The sequence below is a fragment of the Henckelia pumila genome, chromosome 2 (genome assembly GCF_033568475.1).
Source record: "Henckelia pumila isolate YLH828 chromosome 2, ASM3356847v2, whole genome shotgun sequence".
Taxonomy (NCBI): domain Eukaryota; kingdom Viridiplantae; phylum Streptophyta; class Magnoliopsida; order Lamiales; family Gesneriaceae; genus Henckelia; species Henckelia pumila.
The window spans coordinates 192,666,233-192,688,841 of NC_133121.1; the positions used below are offsets into that span (position 1 = coordinate 192,666,233).

Consider the following 22,609-nt stretch of genomic DNA (forward strand, 5'->3'; position numbering starts at 1 on the left):
GTCTTTAGGTAGAATCCATAGATTTTTATCACCATATTTTTTAAAAAATGTATATATATTACAATTTAGTTTTATCAGCTCCTCGTTTACGTTACCAAATTTCATTCTCATTCTTTCTTCTTCTCTTTTTTTTTGTTTTTGTTTTTTAAATTTACTTCAATCTTTTTTCTGACAAACGCTAATGTGACGTCAGATGAAGTGTTGTGGATATAATACTATGAGCATATACAAGCATGTGAGGAAGTTGGTGTGATCAAGTTGACAACTTGATCGCATGATGATGTCAGCGTTATAACAGCATTGTGTGTTTCTACAATGGTGTGGTGATGTTGTAATGGTGATGTTGAAATATTAATTTTTTAATATATTAAATAATGTTTTTAAAACATAATGAAATACACAAATTTATAACAAATCAAAAATAAACTTAATTAAATTTAAAATTACATTAAAAATGCACATAAATATAAAAAATAAAAAAATATTTTTTAAAACATAAAAAATAATTTTAAAAGCATACATAATATTCCAAAATAAAAAAACAAACATGAAAAAAATACACATGAATTAAACTTGACAAAAGTAAATTAAAAAAAAATATAGTCGTTGACCTTTTTAAATATTTTTATTAATTATTCTTAAATTTTTTGATTTTTTTTACAATTTATTTCATTTATTTTTAAAAAATAATGGTGGGCCCGCGTGAAAAAAATTTAAAAAAAAAGAAGACAAACAATAGTGGTGGGTCCCGCGTAAAAAAAATTAAAAAAATAAAATGGAAGGGCTTGACCGCGCGGAGCCCCCCACATGACCGCATGCGGAAACTTCTGCGTCCAAGGGGCGAGGAAAAAAAGGGGCGATCAAGTTGGATTTGACCGCCCAACTTGATCGCCTCTTGGGGATGCTCTAATGTGTGCAGTATTATATCACTGTTTATGATGAAAATTATAATTAATATTATGAAAGAAGAAAGATTGGAATTATTATTAAAATTTGATAATATATATTATAAAATATCTATAAATTAATCTTCGATAAATTAGTAACATCTTTAAAAATATCATTTATGGTATCGATGTGAGCAAATGTGTTAAATTAATAATTTAGATAAACGAATGAAATAATAAATTTTCGGTGGAGCCCTTCTAATGAATGAAGGTACACATATTGGCCAAGATCAGTATGGACGGTACATAGAAGTTGCGTATATTGGCCAAGACTAGTATGAAAGATACATATAGTAAATCGGTCCCATTTTTATATGATTAAATTGATTAAGCATGGATTAAGGACTTAATTTGGATTTAAATTTATTATTTCTGGTTAAGGAGGGATCGGAAGGTCCGAACCCAAGTTCGGAGGGTCCTAACACTTCGGAAGCACGGTTCAAGGTTTGGAGGCTACGGACCGTTCGAAACGTCCGAAGTGCGATCGGAGCTTCCGATCGTAGTTAGGCCATGCGCATTATCGACGTGTTAAGGAGTTCGGACACGCAGGAGATCGGAGCTTTCGAAGAGGAGTTAAGAGCTTGCGATCGTTGCATTTCTGCAACGTGGCTGGCATGCGAGTTCGGAGCTTCCGAAGGGGAGTTCGGAGCTTCCGAACTCTGTATATAAATATGGCATCCGAGGCTCACTTTTAGCTTGCCAATTCACAACTTTTTCCTCTCGTTTGTGGTTCGTTTAGGGGTTCCAACCATATTTGGTAAGGGGTGGGGCCTTGGCGAGGCGTCGAGTAGTCGTAGCGAAATTGTGCTCAAGTTATGGGGCATTCGACATCAAAAGACTGACAACGGACGAAGGTATACCCTAGACCCTATAAATAGTTTGGGAGTATCTATTAGCTTAGTTAAGATTTTTAGATATTGTTTAGTGATATAGTAATCTTGTGATTATAGGCTTGGATTGTAGAGCTGGTGTAGCTTGCCTAGTATTATTAAGCTACGAAAATACTGTTCAAGATACCCTGATTGAGTATGCATGTATTATGTGTTGCAGTATTTATATGACATGATTTTATCTGCATATATTATTTCACATTATTATGCTTCATGCATGATCATCTTGAGTTTATATCCTTGTAATATCATATAGTAGGGTTTCCACTCTATCCTGTTAGTGGATGGTTGGACACGTAGATTCGTGATCAGGTCATATATATCCACTGTCGGGTATGTGAGCCACCTCCTGGTGCGACGACGCAGAGTACTACATACCTCGGGCCCGAGTCTGTTCTTGAACCAGAGATTCATGACGTTGAGTCTTGGTAACCCGTACACTTGCATTCATGCACATATAATATTGTATACTCATACTCTCGTATTAAGCGTAGTTCGCTCACGTCCTTTATTTCTGTTATTATTGGACACCCTATTCGACAGGGCAGGTCTCAGGCTGGATAGCGCAGGAGATGCTGGGAGATCTTAGGTGTCGATGTTGTTAGCGTGGGAAGTTTATCTTTGCAGTGTTGTTTATCGTTCCGAGGATGTTGGTACTGAGAATCATGTATTTGATTTGGTTGTAATAATTAAGTTTGTAGATTTCTTCTCTTGGGATTTTATAACTTTATAAGTTTTCGCATTTTAACTCTGATTATGTTTTTATTATTTCATGCTTAATTTTGATTAGTAGGTGATCATAGTGTGGGTCACTACAATACATCTATAGGTTTGTTGTACAACGACTGTCATCACTGGAACCCCATGTGTTCATAATATATGAATACCACAATTGCATATATTTCATCACCACAAGATGAAGAAGTTGATATTTATTTTTATGTTTTTATGCATGATGTTTATAGTTATGTTTTACACGTACAAAGCATGATGAATTTTATTATGTATTTATTTTGTATATAAATAATATTTGTTGAGTCTTTTGACTCACTATGCTTGAATGATGTAGATAATGATGAAATTAATGATGTTATTGAGGAGTATGTAGGTGGGCAGAAAGCGGAGTAGACGATCAGGCGAGGATAAGACGCACGAACGCGTCGTCAGTAGAACTTTTTATGTTGTGCATCTTTTAAGTTTGTTTGAAGAGAAAACAAATTTTTACTTTTAATATTTTTTCATGGTGGCAAAACTTTGATGAGAAATATTTTATTAAAGTTGTTTAGGTGCACAGTTATTCTTTTAATGAAAGTTTTTGTTTTCCGCATTTTTCTTTAAGGTTTAAAGAATGTATGTTTAGTAGCATCCTCAAGTTTTTGGGTCGTTACAGATTCAAAAGAGCACGAATTTAAAAATAGATCTGTTCTATTCAAGGTACCCTTTGTTTTTGTCTTGTCCGTGTCATCGTCCTTTCTGATAACAGAACACGTATAGTGCGCTTGGATTTTTTATTTTTAAAAAATCGCCTGTTGTGACGAGGGTTTAGGCAGACCATTTTCGGAGTTCTGATGGGATCCGGTTCATTAGTGCTGATATGATCGCACCCGTGCACTTGGATTTTTGCTCGTCAGTTGGGTACGTCAAAATCTATCAAATATCCAGTTGTTATTCTGAGGTAAACTAATTTTCATAGAGAATGTTGGTTTTGAACTTAAGACAATGAGTTTTATTTTTGTGGCTTAAAAGATTTCAGTCGAGTTATTATTTCAGTTCAATTGATTAGTCCAGTTAGGTAAACCAGTTTATCTCATTTACTAATTCATTCAGTTTGGTTGGCTTGGTTCAGATCGATTAGATTAGATTTTGCCTTAAGATTTTTTAATACACCAAAACTTAATTGATCCACCATCGAGCTAAGGTTAGGTGCGGAGCCAGTGACTGTTTGGAGGTTTTGTTATGTTTCTGTTGCTCTAGTTGGTTTGTTCTAGTACAATTGATTCGATTTGGTTATATAAACTGTTCTATTTACGTTTTAATGCCACTTGTATTATGTAGATTTGGGTTTTTACTTTGGTTTAAGATTTCATAATTTTATCTATGACTGGTTCTACCATTTTAGGTTAATTGATGCTTAAGTTAGTAGGTGATCTAGGTCGGGTCAGTACATCCTATTCCACGCGATAGGTTTTAGGTTGGACGAACCAAGTGGGAGTGGATGCTGAGCCAATATATAGATGAGAGCTTGGGTAGGAATTGGTCTTTGTTTTATGTTTTTGTGTTGAGTGGCTACACGGACGTTTCGATTTGATTGGGTAACATTCGGTTATTACTGTTTCTTCTTTCGATCTGGTTGTGTCACTATTTAATAATTTCTAGTTTTCACTGGTATTCTGATTATGCTTTAAGTAAGTTTAATTACATGTCTTAAGTTCTGCTTAGTAAGTGATCTGTGTTGGGTCCCTACATGTTTTCTTTATATGGTAATTTATATGGTTAATCATATATATATATATATACTAGAGATGTGCACGTGCGTTGCACGTGGCAAATTATGAACGAAAAATTTTATAGACGAAATATCTATAATATCGAGTAACATCTGAAGAAAACGAATAATATTAGAAAAAGTGATATTACATGTACGTTAATATTTGTATATAAATTTTTACATCACAAAAAATTCAACACAAAATTTTCATTTGCCTAATCTTATATAAATTGAATACAAAATCCAAAATGTGTGATATAATAATAAAATCTAACAATATAATAGATGTGTAATTAATGGATGTACACGATATCCACTTTCTTTATTGTATCTTCAATTTCTTTCTTGTATACTTCCATGGCTTCTGCAGCTTCATTGTTCCAAACTTTCTTCTCATCCTCACTCATATCCTACACTCAACCAAAATTCAAGATTCATACATACACATGCATACACACGATAGATACTTGACACGAAAAATTCCAATATATTATTAGAGTACCTTCTTCCATTTGATTGAGATGAGAGCGCTGAGGTTGGACTTGTTGATTCCACGTCGCTCTTCGGCCAATCGCTTCAATTTCTTGAAAATGAATGTAATTTAATGATCAAGGTCTTGTTTTTGTATCTCCTTCGAAAACTTGAATATGAATCCAACTGAACTGAAGAGTAGGAATGAAAATGCTGGCTTTTTTGGTTTGTTAGGATCAACATTCTTTTCACCCTTTTCTTTCTGACATTTGACCTTTGATTTTTGTGTATAATCGAGAAACGAACTGGGTTTACTCTATGGAAATCCGAAGTTAACAATATGAAATGTTTGAAATTTATAGACAACCTTAATCATTCTCTGTTTTTTCTCTTTCTTTTTGAGCTGTTGCGTCGCTTTTTGCTTTTGAAGCTTCAATAGTTCGTCCTCTTCTTTTCTAAATTTTTTTGATTCTTCTTCTTTCTTATGCTTGTACAGTTCCATGTCTGTGTATACTGTTCTTTGTTTTTGAATGTAATCTGAAAAGTAAAATGATAATCAAAAATCAAAATCTCAGAAAGAATTTGATTTTTAGGAATAATGGGGGTTTATCCACAAATGTTACTTGTTCATATCACATATGGTCTCCTTTGTTTCTCCTTCATGTTCTTCCAATACTCTCCAGTGATTCTCGCAACCTTAAAAGAAGACAAGCGTTGTGAAAATCAAGCAATCTAAGATATGACTACACACAAAGAGGAATGCAATTTTTCCTTGTCATTCTTACATCCAAAACATTTTTGCTCTCTTTTAACAAAGCTTCGCGACGCTCGTTCGCAAAGATGAAATATGCTGACAACGGTTTATTTGGTTTCAAAGGATCCCTCTTCTTCCTGCCCAAACAAAAAAAATCTCAAATATCAGGAAAATAACACCACATTAAAACCAAGAAAAAAAAAACAAGAATATAAGAGAACCTTGAGGATTTACTTTGATTTCTACTTGTTTTCTTCCTCTGTTTCCTGTTTAAACTCGAGATATTGTTCAAGCAACTCCATAGCTGCCTTCTGTTTTTGTTCTTCCTCCAAGGCTTCATTGCCTCATGTTGGCGCTTCTTGTTTCCCACGATTTTCAAATAAATTTCCTTCTCAGCTTGGTAAGTGTCTTCATAAGAATTTAATGGGATATCACCACGGACGGAACTAAAAATTTGAGTCGAGAGGGGCTAAGTTTTATATTAAAAAATTATCGATTAAAAACTAAGGGCCTATCCTATATATATTGTATTATTAGTCTCTTAAGTTTTATTCTCATTTCTTGAATGCCACTAACACTATTAATAACCAAATTTTTTTTTTGATTATTTATGCTCTAAAAATAGTATTATATTGTATTTTAATATTTAGATTTCTTTAGCAAACATTTATTTAAAGGTATGATGAAATAAATTTACTATTATTTATTTTTTAACATATGTTGAAAAGTTAACTTATATATAATATTTTCATAAATTTGGTGTAATTTTTAAAATTTATTTATGCTAATATCACAAGATTAGCCTCTTCTAAATTATCCATTAATTCATAAATATTTTTTTGTAGGTTAGCAAACATTATTTCATAATCCATATTGATATATAATATATATAAGTTATAACTTATATATATGACCCAATAAGCAAATGGGCTAGCCTGGGCTAGAGCCAAGGCTAGCCCACTACTATGGTCCGTCTCTGGTAGGGATGACGATTTTCTCCGAACCCAATGGAGAATCCGATACCCGACCCGAATGGAGGAGGGTATGGAGGTGTTTTTTGGACCCGATTAAATAAATGGGTAAATGGGTATGAGGATCTCGTATAAGGATATGGAGGCGGATGTAGTGATATCCTACCCATACCCGACCCTATACCCGACTAAATATAATATAAATATAAATTTATATATATTTACATATTAATTTATATTAAAGAAATGCTGATTTAATTTTTTTGTTGAATTATGTTAGTTGGATTTAACAATGAAAATTATTAATATAAATCTAACGCTATTATGTAAGATAATAATGTTGAGATAAATTATTTACAATATTTTGTTATTTCTTATAATTTTTAGGTTATTAGGTTATTGATTTCTTTTATCTTTTATTTTTTTTTTCTTATTTTTCTCTTATAAATTTGATATAAAATCTGATAAATAAGCATATTTTTATCAAAATAATTCAAATTTGAACAAATGTATTTGTATGAGGTAGATAGATAAATGGGGGATGGGTAGGGTATGAATATTCGATAATCCGACGGGTATGGGGATGTGGATGAAATTGAATACCCGACGGGTATGGATATGGGTATGGGTATGGGGATGATTTAATAAATGGGTATGGGGATGGATACGTGATATCCTATCCATACCCGACCCATTGTCATTCCTAGTGTCTGGATATCACCATTCAAGCAATCAACTATGCACACATGAAGACGGTCAGATTATGATAAAGTATCGTGGAATACAATTAACTATGCACACCATTCAATAAATTAATCAATATGGTCAAACCATGGGCAAACCATATGATAAAATAATTTAATTTAATTAATAGGATGGATAATTGATATAGAATATAGATAATGATGGTCAAACCATGTATAAACGAGAAGGGCGATAACGTAAAAACACAATTAAACTGATTTATAGGGATATAGATATAGATATATATGAGTTTCGATGTCACGCACCTTAGTGTACAGGATTTTCGTAAGTGACCACAAACTAGGGTGCGTGAAATGTTAGTGGCCACTCACGAAAATCCTGCACACCAGAATATATGCTATTAAACTAATATATATACACACACATGTATCATGTATGCAAATAATTTTCATTTTTAAGATTTAATAAAATATAACCATTTATAAGGTCATAAATGTAAAACTCAAAAGGGAATAAAGGTGGTGAAAACTTGTGAGGCCAGGAGAGACTCAAGGAGATCTCTTTGTTTCCCGATTCCAAATAGAATCCCCATTCACAAATTACTCTGGTCGCAAGGATCTCCCTTCCCCTTGTTCCCCAAACATTGAAGAAAAAACCATCATCATTTTTCAATAATCTTCCATGTCCAAAAATGCCAAGCAAGCTTAAAAAAGCAATCGGTGCAGTAAAAGATCAAACCAGCATCGGTCTTGCTAAGGTGGTCTCGAGCAATACTTGTTCCAATCTCGAAGTTTCGGTCCTCAAAGCCACGACACATGATGATGTCCCCATTGATGACAAATATGTATCTGAAGTCCTGCAGATAGTCTCCTCCAACAAAGTCCACGCCGCTGCCTGCGCTCGAGCCATCGGCAAACGAATAGGCCGAACCCGCAATTGGGTCGTGGCGTTAAAGTCGTTGATGCTCGTTCTTCGGATTTTCCAAGATGGTGATCCATATTTCCCTAGAGAAGTCCTCCATGCAATGAAGAGAGGAGCCAAGATTCTCAATCTTTCCGGCTTCCGGGACGACTCCAATTCCAGCCCATGGGATTTCACCGCGTTTGTGCGTACCTTCGCTCTTTACCTCGACGAACGTTTGGAGTGCTTTCTCACGGGGAAGCTTCAGCGAAGATATACTAACAAGGAGCTGGAGAGTTGGAGCTACCACAGGTCAAGAAGTCGGAAACCAAACGAACCGGTTCACGACTTGAAGCCCGCGATGTTGCTCGATAAAATCTCGTATTGGCAACGGTTGCTGGATCGTGCTATTGGCACTAGGCCTACCGGAGCTGCGAAAACAAATCGCTTGGTGCTTATTTCTCTGTATGCTGTGGTTCAAGAAAGTTTTGAGCTGTACAAAGACATTTCTGATGGGCTGTCCCTTCTTTTGGACAGTTTTTTCCATTTACAATATCAGAATTGTGTCTCTGCCTTTCAGACATGTATCAAGGCTTCCAAACAATACCAAGAACTAACTTCTTTCTATGACTTATGCAAAAGCATGGGCGTAGGGAGAACCTCCGAGTATCCGAGCGTGCAGACGATATCGGAGGAACTCATCGAAACGCTGCAAGAATTCTTGAAAGATCAGTCTTCTTTTTCATCTGCTGTCAAGCCCACAAACAAGCTTATGCTTCTCCCTGCTCCCTCGACTCCTACCGTCGCCTCCAGATCAGCCCGACACCACAGCTACGGAGGCCGGTCCGAATTCTCGGTGGCAACAAGTTCATTCTCCGAGAGATCAACTTGTGAATTTGGCTCACAATGTACCTCTCTAGAAGACCTCATAAGCGCCACGGAGAATGGGATAAGCCCTGCTATCTCCATTGATCTGGAGGCTTACTCGGATCAATTCGACAAACCTTCGCAGAGGGACGATGCTTTTAGGATAAGCGACTCCTGTTCCACACGATCATTGCCCGTCTCAAATTCAATGGCGGATCTTGTGTCGCTGAGCGACTGGTCGGAGCAGGACGAAAGGGAGCAAGATCTGATCAACGAACCCAAATCTTTCGATGCACCCATTTCCAAAAACTGGGAGCTTGTGCTCGCCGAAACAATGTCATCAACATCAGCGAATTCCAAGACCCCAAATGCTGACAAATTCAATGCATTTGTAGTACAAAAAAGAGATGCAGATATTTCGAAAAAAGAAACAGAGCATGTATTATTCGACAGTACAGAAAACAATCACTACAATCCATTTCTACTGGATCTTGACCTATCTACAGCTCAAGAAAGTACTCCTACGTTTTCTGCACAGAATTCGAATCAAGAATCACCGGTTTTGCACAACGAGAACGATCCCTTCAATGCACTTTCCGGCGAAAATGCGTTCAGTACCTCCACAAATCAGTATAATCTACAGCACGAACAACAGTTGTGGTTGCAAAACCAGAACAAGATTATAGCTAAACATATGGTTTAAATTGTGAAATTTGTATTACATTTACCCTTTATTTTATTCCTCCTCGGTTTTATTCTTTATTTGACATGAACAATTATTGGCCCCCCCTTTTTTAGCACAATTACTGCTTCTCACTATTCTAACCTTACTTCTTGTGGTACACGTGGAAAAAAAATATGGAATAATATTGTTATTTGAAACAAAATAATTTAAAATGATTGACCCGATAAAGACCTCATCCCACATGAGTCAGAGGTCAATTGGCTCATGCAGGGGTTAAATCGAAGAATGTGCACGAACGATAAGACCTAAGGGAGATAGCAACATGACCAACTTCCAAAGCATACCACACAATATTTCAGAAGGGAATATATGAACCCGCAACGCTGAAAAATTTATTCCCACCCACAACAAAATTATTAAACCCAACGAAATGACGATGGCAATGATATTGTAAATTTTGACAATTCATGTTTATTAATCAGATGTAAAATTTTACTTTTACTTGTTTACATTTTTTTAAAGATTTGGATTGTTAAATTTTTATCATATCATTTAGGGTTTTTATTAAATTTACGGTAAAAAAACAATTTGATTTCAAAAATAACGTGAAATAAGAAAAATTACACGAATACCGTAAAACTCTGTCAGTGATAGCGGACGCTTGAATATATTTATTCGAGCGTCCGCTTTATGTGAGGAGGAGTAGCCACATGGCAGCGGACGCTGCCATGTGGGCAGCGTCCGCTGCTAGTGGCAGCGGACGCTGCTCACGTGGCGTGCTTCCCCCGATTTTAGCCGCCGTCCCCACCAGTCTTGGCAGCACATATAATGGAGGGTTGTGGCCCAATTTTAGCCGCCGTCCCCCACCAATCTTGGCAGCACGCATAATGGAGGGTTGTGGGCCAAATTTTATGTACAATAATGTTGTTAAATAGATGTATTCGTTCTTCACAATTCATATTTTTTTCTTTTCCAACAATTCACGGGCATTCAGGGGTGGTTTTGCTTTCTTCTGTCCTCGTCTGGAAATTCAATTTATTGAAGCAGTGGTGGTTTTGCTTTCTTGGTTATTCGTCTTCAAATTCAATTCAGAAGTAAGTGTTACGTTTCAAAATTAATTTTCTTATTTTGAGAATTAATTTTCTTATTTTGAGTTGAGAAAATTCATTGAAGCATTATGTTATTTGCAAATTCAATTCAGAAGTAAGTGTTATATTTCAAAATTAATTTTCGTATTTTGAGTTGAGAAAATTCATTGAAGCATTAGGTTATTTTTCATTTGAAATCGGCCATAAGATTTGGTTTTAGTTGATTGAATGAATTAAAAAAAGAAAAAAAAAAGTCGTTCAATTATGGGATCGTGATGAATAATATTTGCTATAAATTAATTTCTTTAACTGTGTTTTGAAATTATAATGATAAAGACAAATAATATAATAGCAACTCCACACAAGATTTCCATCCGTGGTTTTGCATGCAAGACTTTTACTTGTTTTTTTTTAATTTTTAATTTTTTTATTTTGTTTTTAATTGTTATAAAATAATAATTAATTGATAAATATTTTAATTCGTGTAGATAATTATGTATATTTATTTATTTAATTTGAATAATTAAATATTTAAATACGCAATTTAGTTATAATTAGATGTATATCTACAGAAACAGTTGATGACATAGTTCGAGCCAAACGATCAGATAATTTGATTTGAAATTTATTTAATGTGAATGGCTTGCACAGTCGTGTGATTGCATATTTAAATTACATGGGGATTTATGGTGTTTTGCTATGTGGGTCTCGAATTTATGATAATCATTTGATTACTGCTCTGGTTGAACGATGGCGACGTGAAACACACACGTTCCATTTTAGATGTGGTGAAGCAACCATCACTTTACAGGATATTTCCATTATTTGGGGTCTGCCTATTGATGGTGAGCCTGTAACTGGTATAGATATTTCACACAATGTTGAAGAGTGGCAACATATATGTTTGGATTTGTTGGGATTTACGCCACTGACATCGTATTTCAAAGGTGGTCACTTATCGATGACCGCTTTATATGAGCATTGCACGGCTGCACTTGTCGATGATAATAGTCCAGAGATAGATGTCGTAAAATATACTCGTTGTATAGCATTAATGATTATCGAAGGAATCATGCTTCCAGATTATCAAGGAGGATCTGTTAGACTGATTTTTTTGCAACTACTCTAGGATATTGATCGCATCAGATCTTACAGTTGGGGAAGTGCAGTTTTGGCGTTTCTATATCGTGAGTTATGCAATGCCACATGTATAGGAAAAGCTATAATATCTGGGCCTCTATTTATCCTACAGGTATAAAATTTTTTGTTAATCTATTATCACATTATAATAATTTTCTAATTTTATTTATTATTAATGACAGATATGGGCATGGAGCCGGATTAAATATGTTAACCCTGATCTGAAAGGCTTATCTCTTACCGTGCCTCAAAATGCAGGCGATGAGAATATTCCATTTGCTCCTTATGGTGCACGGTAATATTTAAAAATTATTATCATTGTATAAATTACAACTTCATTTTCTCATAATTTTAAAATTTTTTTTTTATTACAGGTGGTTAAATGTGTACAGTTACACTCATTCACCAACACACTCTGTTAGAATTATAAGAGATTGTTTTGATCGTATGACTAATGACGAGGTGTGTTATTGGTCTATTGAAACTTTACAACAATTAAATAAATTTATATTTATTAATTAAAATTGATATTTTTATTATGCATTTTAACTGGATAGTTTATAAAAAAAAAGATCCAGACGTTAAAGTGATCATTGATGCATACGATAATAGAATATGGCGATGTGTTTGTCCTCTAATTTGTTTTGAAATTGTGGAGATGCATCGTCCAAACCGGGTGCTGAGGCAATTCAAAATACGCCAGTCTATTCCAAGGCCTTCATTTGACAACGATGACCTACACAACATCAGTAGAATCGGTCATCGCAACACAAATTGGAGGGAACATCATAAAAATGCTATTATTAATTGGAATAGAAAATTGAATCATGTTGCCCGAGGCGATCGACATGGAAGAAGATCTAAGCAGACTGATGATGATTATTTTCCATGGTTTGAGCGCATTACTGTACTCATTATATCGCCTACAGTAACTGGACTTGGTTTCCGGCCATATCCCCACGATTTATATGTTGGCGAACAAAATAATATTCCACAAAATTTTAGTGCGCCATCTCCTGATTCGCATCAGTCATCATTGGGGTTTGTTCCTCCTCGGCCATCTGGTGGATTTGAAAATGCCGGACCATCTAGTGGGTTGTACGCAGCTGGACCATCTGGTGCGTTGTATGCAGCTGAACCATCTGGTGGGTTGTACGCAGCTGGACCATCTGGTGGGTTGTACACTCCGGGGCCATCAGGTGGATTTGAAAATACTGGACCATCTGGTGGATTGTATACTGCAGGACCATCTGGTGGATTGCACAATACCGGACCATGCGGTAGGATGTACAGGGCAGGACCATCTGGTTCATATGTTGATGCTGGTTATCAGACTCCATTTTGGGAAAATATTCAAAGTTTTACAGATCTTTTTAATGCTAACTGGCAGCAACCTGTTCAACGTAATACTCTGGCTCCCGAGAGAAACGTTGTTTCACCTGTAATATTTCCTGGTTATTCAGATGAGCAACAAGAGAGGAGTGAAGAAATTGTCGATGTTCCCGTAGTGCGTAGAGGACAACGAAGATGTAGACCACCTGCTTGTGGAACCGGTGGTCATTTATATAACTGTAATTGCCATGAAAAATCCTGATATATATTGTTGTTTTGTTATTTGATAAAATTTTTAATTTTTAGTTTAGAGTTAATATCTTTATGTTGGACATTTAAATAAATGTTATATGTTATTCCATGCAATTGTTTAATATTAATTATTGCAAAATATATAAACGCATTCAAACCAACAATATTAAATATATTTCTTACTCAAATGGGGACCCCGAACCCGCCCCAATAGCCCCGAAAATATATTAAATAAATAAATAATAATAATAAGCTGAGATTATAATGTTATATGTATGTCACTGGATTTATATAAAGAAAATGAGTTGGAAAAACGAAAATTTCAAGTTGGAATCTGCAATAGGGGACGGGGACGGGGATGTGGATTTGATCCCCGCGGGTTCGGGGACGGGGATTGAAACGACTCGATCCTACTACTACTAATTTTTTTTTATTTTACAAATAAATAACTAAATATTTAATATAATATATATATATATATATAATTACAACGTATATATATAAGAAATAATTACTTTTAAAATAATTATAAACATAAACAATTTTCCATAAAAATGTTCCCACAAAAAATCCATAATAAGAATTTGCATGCAAACAAAATAAGTATAACTCATGCAATAAAATCATTATCAACCTCTCAATAAAAATTCTCACCTAAACTCCATAAACCTATAATTAAATCATAAAACATGTGCGGAAAACATAATAATATTTAATTCATTGAAAACTTGACTAGAGCGATGGTCACGGGCTAGCCGACCGCCGGGAGCTCATACGTCTTCACCACCAGTCGGAGCAACATTCTCTAGATCTATTTCTTGCTCACCTGCACCATTTAAGTTTATTGAGCCTAGAGGCTCAGCACGTTCTATCTCATAGTAACAACATGAATAAAAATGATGCACCACATAATACATGCAAGATACATAATAAATAATATATATATCCATGCATGTCCTTATAATACATGTATCATAATCATCACGTAACATAGCATACATAATCATACGTAATCATCATGCATCATAATAAGGGCCTATCATCATTTAAAAATTTGAAGGTTATATCCATGCTGTGTGACGTGTCATGTCGATTGATCAATCTAAAACCAACGTACGTGGCGGTGGGATCTCCACCTCTTGGCCCTTTCATCAGGCAAACATAATCATAATCGTATGGAAAGGCAATCGGGGCCCAGTATCCCGACCCACAGTCCCGTGTCATATGGAAAGGTCTCCGGGCCTAGGCATCCCATCTCCAATCCCGTAGGTTGTCACACATCCACTTCAACTCCCTTAAAATATTTTTCATTGCCCAGCATCAAACATATACATATAGTATCATGCATATACATAAAATTTTTCATGATCTTATTTTCATAAAATATTGTCCGTAAATATATATTTAATTATTTAATAATAAATGTAAAAACAATACTTTTTATTACTTAAAATACTCATGCAATAATTAAATATATATTTACGGACTATGCATAATTTTCATGGATTGGTTCAGGCTGCTGACTCCTTAGATTTAAGCCCATTAACTTTTAGACTGGCCCAAAAATTCACAGACTGACCCAAAAATTCCTATGGGTCCACGAGCCCATAAAAATCATTGGGCTAACTTAAATAAAATATTTGAGGCCCAAATAAAATTATTTGGAGTCCTAAATAATTTTATAACTAATTAATTTAGCCAAAAAACACAATAAATCATTAAATACTTAAAAATAAAAATACCCGAGCCCGGACCACCTAACCCAGACCTGGACCAACCTGACATGACCCATGACCCTACTGAGCCAACCCAGGACCCAGACCCAACCCGGATCTGCCCTAAAACATAGAACCCGATCCCCCTTTCTTCCCAAGCTGCTGCCGCGTGCATCACCTAATTCCGACATTCGGCCGGCCAACTCCGGCAACCAATGACCGGAGTACCACCACCCAAGTCTAGCCCACTCCCAGATGTTTCTAACAAGCCAAAAATCAGACCAAACCATCGAATATGGAGTGAGAACAAAGCTCTGGAATCTTGCCCATCTGCAGCTCACGCGCAGACTCGAGCAGTTGCGGAGTTTTCCATCGTGCGGCTTGCTCAGACCACCAATGACCATGAAACCACTTCCTAGACCTAGCTAACATCCATACGGGTCTAACCCAAAAAAACATGCACAAATCCATGGTCTGAGGAAGGAGAACGAACCCCCTTTATTCATAACCCTGAACCTGTGCGAACCATGCACCAAAAACCAACAGCTTCATGTCTGGCCATTCCAGCCCCAAACCGACTACACCACTAAACCCTAAGGACCCTAAGACACGTCCCTAACCCCATGCCAACATCCTGATCCGAACCATATCAGAAAAGCAAAGAAAAATGTGAGAAAATATGGGAAAAGAACATATACGGTTCAACATGGTTGCATATTCTTTATAAAAATCTAACACACATGCAATATCAATGGTTTTCATGCAAGAATCAGAATATAAAACTTAAATGGTGGCCAAAAAGAGAATTCAAACGTGCCTTGGTTGATTTTCAAAGTAGAAACATGAATAGGGCGCGTACGGCGATCACCGGGACGAACGATGTTCAAAATTTCGATTAAATTTTCAAAGTGCTTGTGTGTGATGTGAGTTTTCTGGTGAAAACGATGGAGAAGAAGGAGATGGTGGCTAGAGTGATTAAACGTGAATGAGATGAATAAATAAGTCTAGATATAAAAATTTTGAGATTATCTTAATTATCTAGACTTATTGGGTAGATAATATATCACAATAATATAAAAATAAAACTCTTAAAATTAACTAATTTCATATAATTTTCGTAATATAATTTTAAAGGATTTTTAAAACTCCTTAAAAGCCTTTAAAATTACTTAATTTAGTGAAAATTGGCTCCATAAATATATATATATACATAAACTATTATTTTCTGAAAGTAATACCTTAAAAATAATAGTTTAAGGCTCATAAAATCCTCATAAAATATTTTGAGTGAAAATCTATCATCTCGTTCATCCACGGTCCCGTCTACGCGATAAAAAACTAATATTTCTAACAATTCCATAAATGGCATAATTGCGGGTTAAATGCTAAAAATAATATTTAAATCATGTACATAGAATCACATAATTCACATAAAGTCATTTAACCCATTTATTAAAATTTTTACTTTAATTATTTCCTAGTTATGCATGCGAAATCACCTAAGAAAATTCTGGGTGTTACAACTCTCCCCCCATTAAATTGAATTTCGTCCTCGAAATTAGATTACTTACCGAATAACTCCGGATAACGAGTCCTCATGTCGGACTTGGTTTTTCAAGTAGCTTCCTCCTCAGAATGATTCAGCCACTGGACTTTGACCATCGGAATAGACCGCGTCCTAAGCCTCCTTTCCTCACGAGGCAAGATCCGAACGGGTCTCTTCTCAAATGCTAGCTCTGGTGACAACTGTAGAGACTCAAAATCCAAAACATGCGACGGATTAGAGACATACCTCCGAAGCATAGATACATGGAACACGTTGTGAACTTTCGCAAGGCTCGGTGGTAGTGCCAAACGATAAGCCAACGTCCCAATCCTCTCCAAAATCTCGAACGGACCGATATACCTCGGGTTGAGCTTGCCTCTCCTACCAAACCGCATCACGCCTTTCATAGGCGAGACCTTCAAGAATACATGATCTCCCATGGCAAACTCGAGGTCTCGTCGTCGTCGATCAGCATAATTCTTCTGATGACACTTTGCGGTCCTCATCCGCTCTCGGATCTGAGCTACAATATCCTCCGTTTGCTGCACAATCTTGGGTCCTAGCAAGACCCTCTCTCCAACCTCGTCCCAATGCACAGGAGATCTACACCGTCTCCCGTAAAGAGCCTTGTATGGAGCCATACCTATAGACGCCTGAAAACTGTTGTTATAAGTAAACTCCACTAAAGGCAATCTCGACTCCCACGAGCCCTGGAAATCAATCACACATGCCCTCAACAAATCCTCAAGTGTCTGAATTACTCTCTCCGACTGACCATCTGTCTGAGGATGAAAAGTAGTGCTGAACAATAACTTAGTCCCCAAAGATGTATGCAGACTCTTCCAAAATGCAGAAGTGAACCTTGGATCTCGGTCCGACACGATGGACACTGGAATACCGTGAAGTCTGACTATCTCCTTAATGTAAAGTTCTGCAAACTGAGTCATAGTAAAAGTAGTCCTCACCGGCAGAAAATGTGCAGATTTGGTGAGTCGATCGACAATCACCCAAATAGATGTTGATCCTCTAGTACTCCTCGGTAGCCCAACTACAAAATCCATATAGATGTTCTCCCATTTCCACTCCGGAATGGGAAGTGGTCGTAACAATCCCGCTGGTCGCTGATGCTCTGCCTTGACTTGCTGACAAGTCAAGCATTCGGAAACAAACTGACCAATATCTCCCTTCATACCCGGCCACCAATACAAGGTCCTCAAATCTCGGTACATCTTCGTACCCCCTGGATGGATGGAATACGGAGATGCATGTGCCTCTGACATGATATCTTCTCTCAACTGATCAGTACTCGGTACCCACATACGTCCTCTGTATCGAACAATGTCATCATCCACTGTATAAAGAAGACTACCCTTCAACTAATCCTTGTGCCTCATGCGCTGCAACTGCTCATCAGTGGTCTGTCCCTCTTGAATCCGATCCTGTAGAGTCGGTTGTACTACAAGGGTGGATAATCTCGGTGCGTGCCCACTGGAGTAGATCTCTAGGTCAAACCTCTGAATCTCATCCTGTAGAGGTTGCTGAACTGAAACACAAGACAACACTGAATTCTTCCGACTCAAAGCATCGGCTACTACATTAGCTTTACCAGGGTGGTAGCTAATGTCACAGTCGTAATCCTTAACTAACTCCAACCATCGACGTTGTCTCATATTCAACTCCTTCTGGGTGAAGAAGTACTTGAGACTCTTGTGATCAGTGAAAATCTGGCACTTCTCACCGTACAAGTAATGTCTCCATATCTTGAGCACAAACACAACAGCTGCAAGCTCTAAGTCATGCGTCGGATAGTTCTTCTCATGAGTCTTCAACTGTCTCGATGCATAAGCAATAACCTTACCATTCTGCATAAGAACAGCGCCTAAGCCCATCTTAGACGCATCTGTATACACCACAAACTCCTCAAGATCCATTGGCACTGCCAACACTGGTGCAGAAGTAAGTGCCTCCTTAAGCTGATCAAAGCTCCTCTGACACTCTTTGCTCCAAACATACTTGGCATTCTTCTTGGTCAATGATACTGCTATAGAAGAAAAACCCTTGATGAACTTCCGATAATAACCGGCTAAACCCAAGAAGCTGCGTATCTCTGAGGCATTATTCGGAATTCCCCAATTCTGGACAGCCTCGACTTTTGATGGATCCACTGCTATGCCCTCCTTAGAAACAATGTGGCCCAAGAATGCCACCTGCTCGAGCCAAAACTCGCACTTGCTGAATTTCGCAAACAACTTCTGCTCTCTCAAAGTCTGCAAAGCTGTCTACAAATGATGTCTATGCTCCTCCAAGCTCCTCGAATATATCAGAATATCGTCAATGAAGACAATGACGAACTGATCAAGATATGGCCTAAAGACACGGTTCAGGAGATCCATGAAAACCGCCGGAGCATTAGTCAGGCCAAATGGCATCACCATAAACTCGTAATGCCCATAATGTGTCCGAAAAGCAGTCTTGGACACATCCTCCTCTTTGACTCGAAGCTGATGATAACCCGATCGCAGATCGATCTTAAAAAACACCGAAGCTCCCTGCAACTGATCAAATAAATCTTCTATCCTTGGCAGTGGATACTTATTCTTCACGGTGACTCTATTCAGCTCTCGATAGTCAATACATAACCTCATGCTACCGTCCTTCTTCTTCACAAATAAGACCGGCGCACCCCAAGGTGACATACTAGGGCGGATAAAGCCCTTCTCCAAAAGCTCTTGTATCTGATCCCACAACTCTTTTATCTCAGTGGGAGAAAGACGATACGGTGCCTTAGAGATAGGCACAGTACCCGGTGTCAGCTCAATACTGAACTTCACCTCTCTGACTGGTGGAATTCCTACTACATCATCCGGAAAGACATCCGAAAACTCACAAACGATCTCAACATCTGCAATAGATTTAGAAGACGGCTCATCCGCTGCAACTACTAAACTTGCAAGGAAGCCCTGACAACCCTTGCGCAATAACTTCTTTGCACGCACATAAGATATGACATGCGAAACACCACTGCTTTGAGCTGCAAGGAATATGAAAGAATCTCCGCCTGACGGATTCACTGAAACTGATCGCCTCCGAAAATCTATCAAAGCTCCATTAACTGATAACCAATCCATGCCAAGAATGAGATCAAATCCTGACATCGGTAGAACCACTAGATCGGCTCTAATCATATTCCCCTGAAGCTCCAACTCAACACCATTAAGTACATTAGAGGTAGTAAGAATCTCTCCAGATGGCAAGGTAATATCATAGCCCGTAACAGCATCCTCAGATATGATGCCTACCCGCCTAACAAATTCTTGAGAGATAAACGAATGCGTAGCTCCTGAGTCTAGCAACGCATATGTAGCATTACCTCTAACGAGGATCTTCCCTGCACTTAGAAAATGTCCCAACGCACATACAACTTAAAAATAATTTAATTGAACCCATAATTCACAACAATTCCCTTAAGTATACTATTACCCAAATTCCTAGTCATTTCCTTTATACTACACATGCAAGAGCAATTCACTCAAAATATCACATAAATACGAACTTTCCACGCTATCGAAATAATCATGCAAACTATCGAATCTTAAATACAAAAGTTAGGATTACCCGTGATCAAAGACGTGTCTAGGTCAGCCTCCTCTGCCTGCATGACATATACACGCCCCGGGATGTTCCTCGCATTAGGGCAGTTCATCGCAACGTGCCCTGGTAGCTTACACTTGTAACAGACACCTGAACCAGCCATGCACTGCCCCGAATGAGGCTTCTGACAAGTCTTGCATAAGGGAATACCTCCAGGATTTGGGGCGGCTGCCCCTTTCTGCTGTGGCCTCTGTGGGCCCTGCTGCCTTTGCTGTGGTCTGGGAGGATTCGGGCTCTTAACCGGCCCAGTAAACTGCTTCTTCGCCGGCTGCAAAGACTGACCACGGAAAGGCTGCTGAAACTGCCTCTTCTGCTGGTAAGCTGCTTGCATCTCCTTTCTCCCTTGCTCGGACCTCAAAGCTCTCTTCACTGCTGCACTATAATTCGCCACATCAGCCATGAAAACGTCTAGCTTGATATCCGGTCTAAGCCCATCAGTAAAGTGCCTCAGCCTTTCCTGCTCGTCATTCGCAATCAGGGGCACGAAATGACATCCTCTCTCGAACTGCTTCACATATTCCGCAACAGACTTGTCTCCCTGACGGAGACTCATAAACTCCCTGATCAATCTGCCTCGTTCCTCTGCAGTGTAGTACTTCTCAAAGAACATAGTCCTGAAATTTTCCCAAGTCAGGGTCGTCAAGTTCACTCCGATTACAGCTCCTTCCCACCAAAGAGCTGCATCCTCCTTAAGCATGTATATAGCACATCGAACCCTGTCAGCATCAGTGACTCTCATATAGGCAAATATGGTCTCTAAAGATCGGATCCACTCCTCAGAAACAAGTGGATTGGTAGTTCCCTTGAACTCCTTGGGCTCCTGCTTCTTGAATCTCTCCGCTACATCCTCCTCATGAGACTTCCTCGGCTGAGCAGCCTGGTTCTCGAGCAGTCTCGTAATCCCGGCCCACATGTTCACACTGGCCTGCTCGAACGGAGTAAGTGGAGGTGGCGGAGGTGGATTCTGGTTCGTCTCATCGCCATTATTGGGGTTGATTTCCAGGGGATTCCTTCGGGGACCCATACTGCAATTTCCATAAATCTCTCACGTGATCGCAATGCATAACTAAGTACACTTAAAATTTTTCATACTTTAAACCAATATATCAAAAATCCTAAGCCCCATAAATAAAAATAATTAAAACATTAAAACTTACAGACTGGTAGTGCGACTTCTGAGCTCCACGCAGTAGGCTAGTACCCTCCAAGGACCGCTCTCTGATACCAAATGAAACGACTCGATCCTACTACTACTAATTTTTTTTATTTTACAAATAAATAACTAAATATTTAATATAATATATATATATATATAATTAAAACGTATATATATATATATAATAAATAATTACTTTTTAAAATAATTATAAACATAAATAATTTTCCATAAAAATGTTCCCACAAAAAATCCATAATAAGAATTTGCATGCAAACAAAATAAGTATAACTCATGCAATAAAATCATTATCAACCTCTCAATAAAAATTCTCACCTAAACTCCATAAACCCATAATTAAATCATAAAACATGTGCGGAAAATATAATATTCAATTCATTGAAAACTTGACTAGAGCGATGGTCACGGGCTAGCCGGCCGCCGAGAGCTCATACGTCTTCACCACCAGTCGGAGCAACATTCTCTAGATCTATTTCTTGCTCACCTGCACCATTTAAGTCTAGTGAGCCTAGAGGATCAGCACGTTCTATCTCATAGTAATAACATGAATAAAAATGATGCACCACATAATACATGCAAGATACATAATAAATAATATATATATCCATAAATGTCCTTATAATACATGTATCATAATCATCACGTAACATAGCATACATAATCATACGTAATCATCATGCATCATAATAAGGGCCTATCATCATTTAAAAATCTGAAGGTTATATCCATGCTGTGTGACGTGTCATGTCGATTGATCAATCTAAAACCAACGTACGTGGCGGTGGGATCTCCACCTCTTGGCCCTTTCATCAGGAAAACATAATCATAATCGTATGGAAAGGCAATCGGGCCCCAGTATCCCGACCCACAGTCCCGTGTCATATGGAAAGGTCTCCGGGCCTAGGCATCCCATCTCCAATCCCGTAGGTTGTCACACACCCACTTCAACTCCCTTAAAATATTTTTCATTGCCCAGCATCACACATATACATATAGTATCATGCACATACATAAAATTTTTCATGATCTT

General features: G+C 37.6%; 2 protein-coding genes, 1 long non-coding RNA gene and 1 pseudogene across 3 annotated transcripts; 2 read left to right on the forward strand and 2 right to left on the reverse strand.

Annotated features, from left to right (window-relative positions):
* Nucleotides 1-4,618: 4,618 nt before the first annotated feature.
* LOC140879277 (high mobility group B protein 13-like) lies at nucleotides 4,619-7,222 on the reverse strand (annotated as a pseudogene).
* Nucleotides 7,223-7,783: 561 nt separating this feature from the next.
* On the forward strand, nucleotides 7,784-9,771 carry LOC140884223 (clathrin coat assembly protein AP180). The gene has a single exon (XM_073290906.1). The coding sequence runs from the start codon at nucleotides 7,918-7,920 to the stop codon at nucleotides 9,694-9,696; it is 1,779 nt and encodes a 592-aa protein (XP_073147007.1). The 5' UTR covers nucleotides 7,784-7,917; the 3' UTR covers nucleotides 9,697-9,771.
* Nucleotides 9,772-10,663: 892 nt separating this feature from the next.
* Nucleotides 10,664-12,393, forward strand: LOC140877116 (uncharacterized). Its single transcript, XR_012149243.1, has 4 exons — nucleotides 10,664-10,772; nucleotides 11,849-12,018; nucleotides 12,089-12,201; nucleotides 12,281-12,393. It is a non-coding gene; the product is annotated as an uncharacterized lncRNA (long non-coding RNA).
* Nucleotides 12,394-15,481: 3,088 nt separating this feature from the next.
* LOC140879278 (uncharacterized) lies at nucleotides 15,482-21,426 on the reverse strand. The gene is made up of 6 exons (XM_073282954.1): nucleotides 20,367-21,426; nucleotides 19,392-20,046; nucleotides 18,605-18,983; nucleotides 17,513-17,689; nucleotides 16,998-17,404; nucleotides 15,482-15,647 (listed from the first exon to the last, which is right to left on the reverse strand). The coding sequence occupies exons 1-6, from the start codon at nucleotides 21,424-21,426 to the stop codon at nucleotides 15,482-15,484; spliced, it is 2,844 nt and encodes a 947-aa protein (XP_073139055.1).
* Between the last annotated feature and the right edge of the window lie 1,183 nt (nucleotides 21,427-22,609).